At 46.2% G+C, this 13,080-nt stretch overlaps 1 protein-coding gene across 1 annotated transcript; it reads left to right on the top strand.

Annotated features, from left to right (window-relative positions):
* Positions 1-8,607: 8,607 nt before the first annotated feature.
* Positions 8,608-12,528, top strand: LOC102217493. The gene is made up of 6 exons (XM_005817028.2): positions 8,608-8,730; positions 9,239-9,346; positions 11,395-11,534; positions 11,659-11,755; positions 12,078-12,202; positions 12,352-12,528. Exons 1-6 carry the CDS (start codon positions 8,646-8,648, stop codon positions 12,526-12,528), a joined length of 732 nt encoding a protein of 243 aa, XP_005817085.1. The 5' UTR covers positions 8,608-8,645.
* The last annotated feature ends 552 nt before the right edge of the window (positions 12,529-13,080 follow it).

Below are 13,080 nucleotides of genomic sequence, written 5' to 3'. Positions count from 1 at the left end.
GCCCAGCAAAGACTGAACTTCCTGAGGGTTCTCAGGAGGAACAGCATCAAGGAGAAGCTGCTGGTGTCCTTCTACAAGTGCTCCATAGAGAGCATACTGACCTACTGTATCTGCGTCTGGTATAACAGCAGCACTACGGCTCAAAGGAAAGCTCTCCAAAGGGTTGTGAATACAGCCCAAAAAATCATTGGCTGCCCTCTCCCCTCACTGGAGGACCTGCACAGCGACCGCTGTCTAAGAAAAGCACAACACATCACAAAGGACACTTCTCACCCCGGACCTTCTCTGTTCACACTGCTGCCTTCAGGCAGAAGATACAGAGCAACCAGAACCAGAACCAACCGTCTCAGAGACAGTTTCTACCCGACAGCAATAACAAAACTAAATGCAATCAAAAACAAACATTAATCATCATAAATGATGTATGTGAGAATGTGGCTGTTCTTACTTATTAGTTCAGTTATTTGTTATTTATTTCTTACATTGTGTGTAAATTGTGAGACGGTTATTTTTTGTTTTTAAGCATATGCACTGACTGATGGCACTTTTTAAATTTCGTTGTTCTTGTGACAATGACAATAAAGATTTATCTACGATCTATCTATCTATTATTAAAAAGAGAGGATCATTTAATGCTAGCTTTGGACAAAACGTTTGGCTCCTTCTTCCTCTTTTAATTTTGCCCGGGATCCTCGACGAGTGACGTTCTCCGTGGGCGACGTGCAGCGACCGCGTGCTGCTAAAACGAAACAACAAAGCGTGTTGACGTCACAGATCACAGAGTTTAATTCATACAAAGCAACGCATGAATCAGTTAACAAAGCTGCAGAGATACAGAGATATACATTTTATACAGACAAGGGGAAACAGACAACACGAAACACAGAGACAGACAAAGGCGCCCACGTGGAGAAAAAGATGGAAAAAAACTCTCTCTCGGTTTGCTGACCTGGAATTTTTAAACTAAAGAGGTGTTTCCCTATTTAATATATGCAAGGAAGGCGTTCTGTTGTTCGACCACTCAGAGACCTGTTCGGCCCCCAAAGAAACTTGGAAACTCCCCTCATTACAGCTCAGATGTCTGGTTTTTATCTAAGTAAAAGGGCGGACTACTTCGCGTTCATCTCCGTCTGATACGGGGAGAGGCGCCAAGAAGTCTCTAACCCCTTTCGGACTGTAAATTTTATTGCTCTGTGTGTCAGCGGGGGAGGAAAAGGCCCTGCTTTGTCTGCTTACCGCATCTCAGACGAGACCTGTTCCAAATAAGAGTATTGTCTATGCCTTTACCCATGTCGTAAGATTAAGTATATTTTTAGCACTAAAATAATCCTTTTCCTTAACACTATGTAGTTAACATTAGGCAGTCATGTAACTAATATTAGCTATTCGACATGTAGCTAACATTAGCTAGTCACAAGTAGCTAATATTAGCTAGTCATGTAGCTAACATTAGCTAGCCACCATGTAGCTAACATTAGCTAGTCAACATGTAGCTAATATTAGCTAGTCACCATGTAGCTAACATTAGCTAGTTGCCATGTAACTAACATTAGCTAGTCACCATGTAGCTAACATGATAATGATAATGTTGATCTTTTATAGGGCAACTGTGGAGTCTATTCTGAGATATGGCATTATTGGATGGTTTGGAAATCTTACAGTTAAATTAAAAACTCAAATTCAAAGTCTGGTGAAGATGGCAAGTAAGATCATTAACACTTGGGATGTATCCTGTCTCTGTTTGATCAATCTACCATCAGCCAAACTCAGAATATCTTGTCTGATGGGTCACATCGCATCAGAATATGTTCTCATGAATTCAAGGAGAAGGTTCAGTGTCCCCTGTGCAAATATAACAGTCTTTATATTTTTGTGTTTTATAATGTAAATATCTTTCAACTGCATTGTTGCTGAAATGTGCTACACAAAAAAACTTGATTATCTGAAATGGAGCCAGCAAGAATAAAATATCTAACATCTGGGAATACTTTGAAATGATCGCTAACAATAAAGTTCTTCTTAAATAATAATAATTATTAACCCTCCACCTCCCAATCTCTCACCATCTGGAAATTCCCACTATGATTTGTAGTCTGGTCAGCAAAGATATATCAGTTTTGCTCAGCAGAAACTGATTTAATGGTGTTGCAAGACTAAAATTCTGCATGTAGTGAAATATAAGGGACCAGAGCCAGTTAGAAATCCAAGAAAAAGCGAATGCCCCAACAAGCACTGCACTCCCAAGACACTAAAACATCGAATGTCTTTATTGTCAAATCAGTCTAAAGAAAACACAACACAACCACTGATGGTCAACATATACCAGGATTAGATTGGCTACAAATCATTTTCATAACTAAAACATATCAGAATTAAATGTGATTTCAGTGACTCTTCTGTTACTAAAAATGGGTTTGGTGAAAACTTTGAGACAATGTTGCATTTACCTGTTTTTTGAAGTATGATCTAACTGAGTGACAAGGCTGTTACGGTTTCAGCAGCAGATGTCAGTAGTGAGGAATGAATGAAACATCGAGTAAGAACCTTTGGGCAAAGCAAAGGGCTGGAAAACTTCATAGCTTCATGAGGCTCCGTCTGTCCGTCACTACTGAGAGACGCTGCGCTCAGGTGGGAGAATCCCTCACTGGAAAGAAAACCAGAAGTCTGGGTAGCAGAGACTCGGGTCCTCGCGGTGGGACGTCCTGGCAGGCGTCTTCTCTGCAGGCCGACAGGATGTTTTGCCATGACGCCGTTTCCTGTCCTCTCTGCCAGACTGTTCTTCTGTGAAACTCTTTAATGGTGATTAACCATCTTCCAGTTCATAAAGGCGCTTTTCCAAGTGGTCCGATCCCGGTGTTCTGTCCCGGTTCTGTCACCACCAGATTAATTTTCCATTAACAGATCCGGCCCGGTTCTGCTCGGCTGTTTTTTCAGATTTTCAGTGAATCATGAAACTGAACAGATACTTAGTTCAGGGGTAGAACCAGAAGCACCTAGCCAGTGGACAGGAACCCTGTCTATGACCAGGGACGGCGCCGAAACGGTTTGATTGGCTGCTGGCCGCATTCACTGATTGGCTCGTGATTTACGTTTCCATGCCGACTGCTACCAGAGCTGCTCAGTCGGAGGAGCAATCAGAGTTTAACCAGCAGCAGCGCAGTAGCACATGCGCTAAGTTTAGCTGTGAGGATTTGGTTTTTCGGTGTGTTTATTTAGGTTTCTGTGTTCGGTTGTGTCTCTGTCCCGTCAACCCTTGATTGTCCTCAGCTGTCCCTCGTTTCCCTTGATTACCTTCCTTGTGTATTTAACCCCACCTGTGTTCCCTGCTCCTTGTTGCGTCTATTCTGTTTGTCATGTCATGTCTAGCCTTTATACCAGTTGCTACCGGTGTGGGAGTTATTGCTGTCGCTCACCTGTGCTGCCTGGATTGTGCAACTTATGACTCATCATTAATGTGGCTGCCATCAGCGGCAGTTCTACAGTTTGGGTTAATTTCATGGTTATAAGTTGGTGTAGATAAGTTAAAGTGATAAAGGGTAAAATATTTTATGTTTATTAAAGGTTGTACAAATGTTACCGGAGCGGAACCAATGTTTAATTTGTTATAGAATAGAATAGAATTCAACTTTATTGTCATTGCACTGTCACAAGTACAAGCAACGAGATGTAGTTTGCATCTATCCAGAAGTGCTCTACGAGATATAAATATTTATTTACATATGTATCAGACTATGTATGTATGGACTATAAGGGGTTATAGCAAGAGATATAGATATTGTGTATAAATATAAATATGGGAGCTATATGCACAGATTATACAGATTATACAAGAATGTTAGGGAATGGATTATAGATAAATAATGGCAGAAAAAATTTACAGGTTGTATGTGTGTGTGAAGAAAACAGTCCGTGATGTGTGTGTGTGTGAGGATAGTCCATGTGTTATTGTTGTATGAGAGGATAGGGGAGTACAGTCCTTATAGTTTATGTTTTATGTCAGGAGGCGTTCAAAAGCGTGACAGCTGTGGGAAAGAAGCTGTTCCGGTGCCTGGTGGTTCTGGTCCGTAGGCTTCTGTAGCGCCTCCCAGAGGGCAGGAGGGAAAAGAGTGTGTGTGCTGGGTGAGTGGAGTCCTTTGTGATTTTCCCGGCCCTTTTCAAACAACGCTTCCCGTAGATGTCCTTGATGGCAGGGAGCGTTGCCCCGGCGATATACTGGGCAGTTTTCACCACCCTCTGCAGCGCCTGCCGGTCGGAGACGGAGCAGTTCCCGTACCAAGCTGTAATACAGTTGGTGAGGATGCTCTCAATGGTGCAGCGGTAGAAGTTCGTGAGGATCTCTGAGGACAGGTGGTTCTTCCTCAGGGTCCTCATGAAGAAGAGGCGCTGATGTGCCTTCTTAATGAGTTCGGAGCAGCTGGTCGTCCAAGTCAGATCCTCGGAGATGTGGACTCCCAGGAACTTAAAGGTGTCCACACGCTCCACCACTGTCCCCTTAATGTGGATGGGTGGATGTGGGTCAGCGTTCCTCCTGAAGTCCACGATAAGCTCCTTGGTCTTCTCGGTGTTCAGCTGCAGGTTGTTTTTGTCGTACCACTCAGCCAGACGGTCTACCTCCTCCCTGTAAGCGGCCTCGTCATTATCTCTGATGAGGCCGATCACCGTGGTGTCGTCTGCGAACTTGATGATGGCGTTAGAGCCGTGGACAGGTCTGCAGTCGTAGGTGAAGAGGGAGTAGAGGAAGGGACTCATCACACAGCCTTGTGGCACTCCGGTGTTTATGATGATGGTGGATGAGAAGTGGTTGTCCAGCCAGACATGTTGAGGTCGACTGGTCAGGAAGTCGAGCAACCAGTTACACATGAGTGGACTGATGCCGAGGTCTGTGAGTTTGGTAATGAGTTGTGATGGGATGACAGTGTTGAATGCTGAACTAAAATCTAAGAACAGTCTGGCGTAAGTGTTCTTACTGTCCAGGTGAGAAAGGACAGAGTGCAGCGCTATAGAGACTGCATCCTCTGTGCTCCTGTTCTGCCTGTATGCAAATTGGTGGGGGTCTAGTGTGGGGGGGAGACAGGATCTGAGGTGTGCTAAGACCAGCCGCTCCAAGCACTTGGTAATGATGGGGGTGAGGGCTACCGGGCGGTAGTCATGGAGTCTGGTTGGGTTGGGATTCTTGGGGATTGGGACGATGGAGATAGACTTGAAGCAGGTCGGTACCACAGCGCGGGCCAGGGACAGGTTGAAGATGTCCGTCAGCACTCCTGCCAGCTCCCCAGAGCACGTTCTGAGGACACGTCCAGGTATGCCATCAGGACCCGCAGCCTTGTGGGATTTAATCCTGCTCAGAGCCGCTCCTACGTCAGTGGGGAGGAAAGTCAGTGGCTGTTGGCCTGGGGTGGTAGCTGCTTTGGTTGCAGTTGTGGTATTCCCTCTCTCAAAACGAGCATAGAAGTTGTTAAGTTCGTTGAGGAAGGAGACATCAGTAGAAGCGAGGGTGGTATTGGGGTTCTTGTAGTCTGCGAGAATCTGAAGGCCTTGCCACATACGTCGGGGGTTGGCGTTAGAAAAATGATCCTCCACCTTCCTTTTGTAGTGGTGTTTGGCCTTCTTGATTCCCTTCTTCAGCTCAGCCCTGGCTGCACTGTAAGTCTGTGCATCCCCTGACCTGAAGGCGATGTTGCAGGCCTTCAGCAGGAGACGAACGTCTCAGTTCATCCAGGGTTTCTGGTTGGGGTACATGGTAATGCGTTTGCAGGTGGTGACACGTTCTATGGTGGTGGAAATATGGTTCAGTACAGATGAGGCGTACTGATCCAAGTCTGTATGGTGGAAAATAGTCCAATCTGTATTCCTGAACCGGTCCTGGAGCACAGCGTCTGAGCCCTCTGGCCACACCTTTACTGTCCTCACGGTAGGTTTCACACGTTGGATGAGTGGTAAGTACCGAGGTGTGAGGAACAGGGAGAGATGGTCTGATTGTCCGATGTTGGGGAGGGGTGTCACATTGTAGGCTCCAGCCAGATTGGAGTAGACATGGTCCAGGGTCTTGTCTCCTCTGGTGCGGCAGGAGACATGTTGGTGGAATCTGGAAAGAACTGTCTTCAAGTTGGAGTGATTGAAATCACCTGCAACAATAAAAGCAGCCTCGGGGTATTTGGTTTGGTGTTTGCTAATAGCCGCGTAGAGTTCTTTCATGGCTAGCTTGGCATTAGCATCCGGGGAGATGTACACGGCTGTGAGGATGATCAAGGTGAATTCCCTTGGGAGGTAATCAGGTCTGCATTTGACCATTAAAAACTCCACATTCTGTGAGCAGTGGCTCTCGGTAGTAGCAGAGTCTGTGCACCAAGCTTTGTTAATATAAATGCACAAACCTCCGCCTCTGGTCTTGCCGGAGTCACCTGCTGTCCTGTTGGCTCGGTGTGTGTGGCGTCCACTTAGCTGGATAGCATTATCCGGTCAGCTGTTGTTTAGCCATGTTTCGGTGAAAAACATCACATTTGAGTCCATAATCCGTCTGTCACTCGTGATGGATAGTCATAACTCGTCCATTTTATTAGCCAGAGAACGGACATTGGCGAGGAAAATGCTGGGTAATGGGAGCCGATGTGGTGTTAGCTTTAGCCTAGCTCGCACCCCTCCACGCTTACCCCGCCTTTGTTTACGTTCTCGTCGCGGCCTGCGTACACTTCCACCCGGCCAGGAGAAGTGAGCAGCCTCCGGTGTTCTGGAGATCTCTGGGATGAGTCGGAGATCTGCGATCACAGAGTCAAAATTGTAGCTCCAAAGGTCCAGAAGTTCTGCTGTAGCGCAGCAACGCTGTGCAATTCTGAAAAAAAAGTCCAGTCATGAATAGATAAAAAACCACTAAAGAGCAGATTCTGGAGAGACGCTGAGCCTCGCGTTGTTCACGCGCCGCCATCTTGGTCATAAAGGCTCATATTTTTAGTTACACGCCGCACTCGGTAGAGGGCAGCATGCTTTATTTTCCTGGTTGGTGGAGGTTCGGTGAGGCGTTCACCGAGGCTCGTGTAGCTGGGTTGGTTTCTTTCTGAACCCTTTCAGGTTGAAGCGGTCAGTCAGGTACGCATTTTTGTATTTTAGTTTTGTGTGGAAATGTTTATTTGAAGAATTTATCGAGTTTGTTAGCCACGTCTTTTTAAAGGTGAAGTAATACATCTGTTTTTTTGTAAGTCAAGCCACATTATTGTAAATGTTTTGCTATGTAGTAGTCTATCTATGAGAATGTCTTTCTTTCTGTAAAAATGTATTTTGTGCTTTGTACAGTTCTCACGGCATCGTTATTAAATGCCAGTAACTATCAAGAACGCCTTGTGTCTGTTTTCTACCCGGAGGGAGTTATAATCATCTTTTTTCACACCACAACCTGTGTTCTCCGCCTTCATCCTCGCCACCAACTACCGCAATTCATAACGTTAGCAGCAGCGCTGCTAGCAGTTAGCAGTTAGCCGCTCTGAAGAACAGACAGCAGGAAAAACGAGAGAAACGGTGAAGCTGCTCAGCCATCTGACCTGCAGTTTAGCACAGACGGTGTGAAACTACATAATGTAAACTTGTGATGCGAGTTTTATTTATTTTTTATTCAAATATAATAAAGCTTAGGCGTGGCTACTAGTTTTTATCTTCTGACCACATTATCTAAATACGAAAGGTTGCACATTTAAAAAAATAAAGTTCTAGAATGTAATTATAGTGAAATAATCAGCTGATCTGAGTCTTTATCATTATGTTCGGGCGAGCAATGAATTTCTACAAGACTAAATGAAACAAATGGGTTTATTTTGGTCCATCAGAACCAGAACCAGGAGGTTCTCCATTGTTGAAGGACGCTCCACCAGCTGCTGCTGCTCACGGCCCGCCCAGGGAACGCAGCGGATAATACCTGGGGTAGAACCAGACCGAACCGGGCCGGACGTTAACCGGCCAGGGACTGGTCAGTGGAAAAGCGCCTCATGTTCAACAGCTGAAGTCACCAACCAGTACGAAGAACCAACTCCCTCCACCAGATGGCGCTGCTTCACTGCTCTGCATGATTCACTCATTCATAACGGGCTGATCTCTAATGATCTATTATGAGGTTTATCGGCATGTATTTATCTGAGCACCCATAATCTGATGCTACAGTAGAACCGGTATAAGAATATATAAAAATTTAATATTTATCAGAATCCTTCAGAAAATCAAGGGGAACATAGAAATAAAGCGTCATAATAATCTTTAATAATACAGATCTTTAATTGTAATAATCTACCACTAATAATAATAGCAATGGGGCAGATGCATAACATCAGATTTTGTGAGAAAAATATATTTGAGTATCTTTTTAATCAACAGCTAAAATAAAAGATTTATGCAAAGCCTGCAAACTGAATTTAATTCTACTTGAATCATAATTTAATCTCAGCTTCATCCTGACTCATCCATATTCTAAGGCATCAGGAATCTGAACAAAAACCTCCAAAGCTCCAGACCCTCCGAGGCGCCGCGGCCCGCTCAAGCTCCGCCTGCGGGCCGTGAGGGGCGGAGCTTCTCCTCCGCCTCGGTCTGCAGCTCGCTGCGGCCCAGAAGCGGTCCGCTTCAGGTCCAGTTCACACAGAACCTTCTCCTCTTGTCCATCTGCGGTCATGTCCAAGTCAGACCGGGTCGTGTTGGTTCTGGGAGGAGCGGGGACGGTGGGCTCTGGTATAGTCAAAGCCCTGCTGGATAAAGGTACATTATTATTATTATTATTATTATTTATTGTCACTCTTATTCAGCGCAGTTTTGCGCCTCGCGTATTTTAGTTTTTATGAGTTTTCCTGGCGGTTTTCAATATTTTCCAGCCATGAACTGCTGAACTATTTATAATCTATTGTGTTTTTAAGCGATTTTATGGGTAAAACCAACCGAACCGGAACCCGAAACAACCCACGTTCCTCCATTATCTATAATCTCACATCTCTAGTCAAACTGAGAGTAGACAGCATAAAGTTATTAATAGAAGCTCAACCAAACATTGGAATCAACTCCTTTACTTGAGGCGGTTCCAGATGGATGATGTTCTGAAAAGTCCAGAATGGAGCAGAACATCTTCCTGCTGAACCACAGCAATTCTCAAAGGAGAGCCTGTAGAAAGAAGACAGATTTAGGGTTTAGTTTTTTGGTTAAGTTGTGTTGTAGTTGCTGTTTTGGGGTTTAGTTGTGTTTTAGTTGCTGAGTCGGGTTGCTCCGTTTTCAGGGTTTAAGGCGGCGGTGATCTCCAGAGACGGCGGCCGACTGGAGAAACTCCGGGCCTTCGTCTCTCCCAGCAGCAAGGACAACCTCATCGCTGTAGTGGGGAACGTGGGTGAGTTGGCCCACAGCATGATGCGTCTCCTGGTGAATGGCAGTAACAGTACAAAACAAACAGTTCGGCAGAACATTATGGCCACTTGCCCAGGTGGCCCAGACGGACTGCTGGAGTCCGTCTGCTGGAGCAGCTGACAGACTCCAGCAAGTAGTCGCGTCCCAACAGATTTATAGCTTAGCTGCTAGCATGTAGAACAGGAGTTCTGCTCCACAGGTGCGGATGGGAGAGTGGGTTTCCATGGTGACCCAGAGGTCCCATTTCTTCTTCAACCATTTTCGCTGCTTAAGTTCTCAGTGCTTGAATTTACTGCTGAGTGTAAAACTGCAGATGCAAAACATCAACACGTTAGCATGCTAACGTTAAATCAACGCATTAGCATGCTAACGTTAAATCAACGCGTTAGCATGCTAACTTTAAATCAACGCGTTAACAATGCTAACGTTAAATCAACGCGTTAACAATGCTAACGTTAAATCAACATGTTACCATGCTAACATTAAATCAGGTTAGGGACCAAAAGATGGCTCATTGGAAGGCCTAAGAAGAACAGTGACACGCTGAAAAGGTTGTTGGTACCACTGAGAGAACTAAAACATGCAGGATGCCGGCCCTCGAGGACCGACTTTGGGCACCCCTTCATTAAATCAACACTTTAGCATGCTAACGTTAAATCAACGCGTTAGCATGCTAACGTTAAATCAACGCGTTAGCATGCTAACGTTAAATCAACGCGTTAACAATGCTAACGTTAAATCAACGCGTTAACAATGCTAACGTTAAATCAACGCGTTAACAATGCTAACGTTAAATCAACACGTTTGCATGCTAACGTTAAATCAATGCGTTAGCATGCTAACGTTAAATCAACATGTTAGCATGCTAACATTAAATCAGGTTAGGGATCAAAAGATGGCTCATTGGAAGGCCTAAGAAGAACAGTGACACGCTGAAAAGGTTGTTGGTACCACTGAGAGAACTAAAACATGCAGGATGCCGGCCCTCGAGGACCGACTTTGGGCACCCCTTCATTAAATCAACACTTTAGCATGCTAACGTTAAATCAACGCGTTAGCATGCTAACGTTAAATCAACGCGTTAGCATGCTAACGTTAAATCAACGCGTTAACAATGCTAACGTTAAATCAACGCGTTAACAATGCTAACGTTAAATCAACGCGTTAACAATGCTAACGTTAAATCAACACGTTTGCATGCTAACGTTAAATCAATGCGTTAGCATGCTAACGTTAAATCAACATGTTAGCATGCTAACATTAAATCAGGTTAGGGATCAAAAGATGGCTCATTGGAAGGCCTAAGAAGAACAGTGACACGCTGAAAAGGTTGTTGGTACCACTGAGAGAACTAAAACATGCAGGATGCCGGCCCTCGAGGACCGACTTTGGGCACCCCTTCATTAAATCAACACTTTAGCATGCTAACGTTAAATCAACGCGTTAGCATGCTAACGTTAAATCAATATGTTAGCATGCTAACATTAAATCAAAGCGTTAGCATGCTAACGTTAAATCAACATGTTAACATGCTAACGTTAAATCAACGCGTTAGCATGCTAACGTTAAATCAACGCGTTAGCATGCTAACGTTAAATCAACGCGTTAACAATGCTAACGTCAAATCAACGCGTTAGCATGCTAACGTTAAATCAACGCGTTAACAATGCTAACGTTAAATCAACGCGTTAACAATGCTAACGTTAAATCAACATGTTAGCATGCTAACATTAAATCAGGTTAGGGACCAAAAGATGGCTCATTGGAAGGCCTAAGAAGAACAGTGACACGCTGAAAAGGTTGTTGGTACCACTGAGAGAACTAAAACATGCAGGATGCCGGCCCTCGAGGACCGACTTTGGGCACCCCTTCATTAAATCAACACGTTAGCATGCTAACATTACATTAATAGGTTAGCATGCCAACCTTAATTCAACCTGTTAGCATGCTAATGTTAAATCAATGTGTTTACATGCTAAAGCGATGATTTAAGGTTGGGACGCCATGCGGACGCGCTCTCTGTGTGTCCAGGCTCAGAGGACGGAGCGCAGCAGGCAAAGCAGCAGCTGCTGCAGCAGGTGGGGAAGGTGACGGACGTGGTTTCTGCCCTGGGCTTCAGCTGGTGGCAGGGCGGCCCGCCACACACCCAGACCCTCCAGGACCTGCACTGGGTCAGCACACACACACCCTGCAGCACACAGTGATCGTGAATGTCCCCTGCTGTCCTTGTCCTGTTCCTTCCCGTCCCCCATGTCCCCTGCTGTCCTCATGCGTCCTGCCTGTCGTCGTCTGCAGGTTTTGGACGCGCTGCTGTTCAGCACCTTCGTCTCCTGGAAGACGTTTTTCCCCCTGGTGAGGGACGATCCGTCCTGCAGCTACACCTTCATCACAGGTAATCATGGCAAAGTATTCAAACCTCGGGATGCATCGTCATTGGCAACAAGACTCAGAAGCAATAAGCTTCTTTGACTAGGCCATTCCAGCTCATGAATCTGACCTCTGGCTGGTCGCCCTGCTGGAAGCTGAACTTTGACCCCACGTTTTCCTCCAGTATCGTCCTGATTTAGCTGCGGCCATCTTCCCACAACATGATGCTGCCACCACCATGTTCCACTGTAGAGATGCTGTTTGTTCTCTAACAAACCCCAAAGAAACATGTTGGGGAGGCGCAGCTCCCAGTAACCCCAGTCTGCTCCGTGTGGCTCTGCCTCCAGGGGGAGCCGGAGAGCAGTTGCTGATGCCGGGGACCGGCTTCCTGACGGTCGGCGCCGCCAGCGCGCTGGCCTTCTGCCAGGTGCTGCGAGAGGAATACCCGCAGGTAGACTGCAGGCTGTGCCAGGTGAGGGGGGGCTGACCCCTGGCTCTGACCTCTGACCCCTCCCAGCACTTTTAATGTTTTCATGTTTTAGTTGTTTTGCTAAATCTGCCATTTTTTATGGTTCATCTCCCACCATGCAGTTCTTCCAGCCTCCTCTTCCTCTCCAACAGGTGAAGATCAACACAGGTGTGGCGACTCCGGAGCGCCTGGCGCCCGGCTACCTGAACCATTTGGACTTGGGCGTTGCCGTGGCAACCTTGGTGGAGCGAGGAAGCTCCTCCCACCGCGTTTTCACCGTCAGCAGCCCTGCGGACCTGCAGACCCAGCTGCTGGACGGGAACCTCTAAAACCCAACAGAACCTGTTCTGGTTCCGTCCAGATTCAGGCTAAAAGAATTCCTGTAAACAGAACCGAAAATTTTCTGTCCAAAACATTAAAACATGTTGAAAAGAAAAACCCGAGGAATTCTGGGAGATTTTTTTTAGCAAACAGAGTTCTGGAGAAAAGTTCTGTCCGCAGATCCAAGTTTTGACCAGTCTGGTTCTGGTTCTGGTTGCTCCTGCTGACTGATTGCCTGTGGCAGGTTGCTGTGTTGACCCAGGCTGACGAGTTTCCGGCTGACAGCCTACCGGACGCAGCAAAGCGGCAGGAAATTGTGTCACATCGGGTCGCGGCGAGTCGCTTCTGACAAGTCCTCGGCTGACCCGGCCTGTGGAGGACGAGGCGACTCGGCTGCAGATTCTTGGACTAGAGACTTTTAGGAAGGGACTCGTTAACCCGCCTGGTTATGGGTTCGAGTTTCCATCTGCAGTCGGCTGCGGCCTCAGGGGGTTTAGCTCCAGACGGAGGGGACGGCCAGAACCAGGAACTGCTCCTGCAGCAGAACGGGTCTCTGCTTC

Source organism: Xiphophorus maculatus, chromosome 2, assembly GCF_002775205.1.
Source record: "Xiphophorus maculatus strain JP 163 A chromosome 2, X_maculatus-5.0-male, whole genome shotgun sequence".
In the NCBI taxonomy this organism is placed as follows: Eukaryota; Metazoa; Chordata; class Actinopteri; order Cyprinodontiformes; family Poeciliidae; genus Xiphophorus; species Xiphophorus maculatus.
The sequence above is the reverse complement of the archived record's forward strand: the minus strand, read 5'-3'. Positions and strand labels throughout refer to the sequence as shown.

What these genes read in the sequence shown, in the direction of transcription:
- LOC102217493 (XM_005817028.2), top strand. Translation starts at nt 8,646, where the DNA reads ATGTCCAAGTCAGACCGGGTCGTGTTGGTTCTGGGAGGAGCGGGGACG. An exon ending in CAAAGCCCTGCTGGATAAAG is followed by an intron (nt 8,731 to 9,238) that starts GTACATTATTAT and finishes CTCCGTTTTCAG; the next exon opens with GGTTTAAGGCGGCGGTGATC. An exon ending in CCCTCCAGGACCTGCACTGG is followed by an intron (nt 11,535 to 11,658) that starts GTCAGCACACAC and finishes CGTCGTCTGCAG; the next exon opens with GTTTTGGACGCGCTGCTGTT.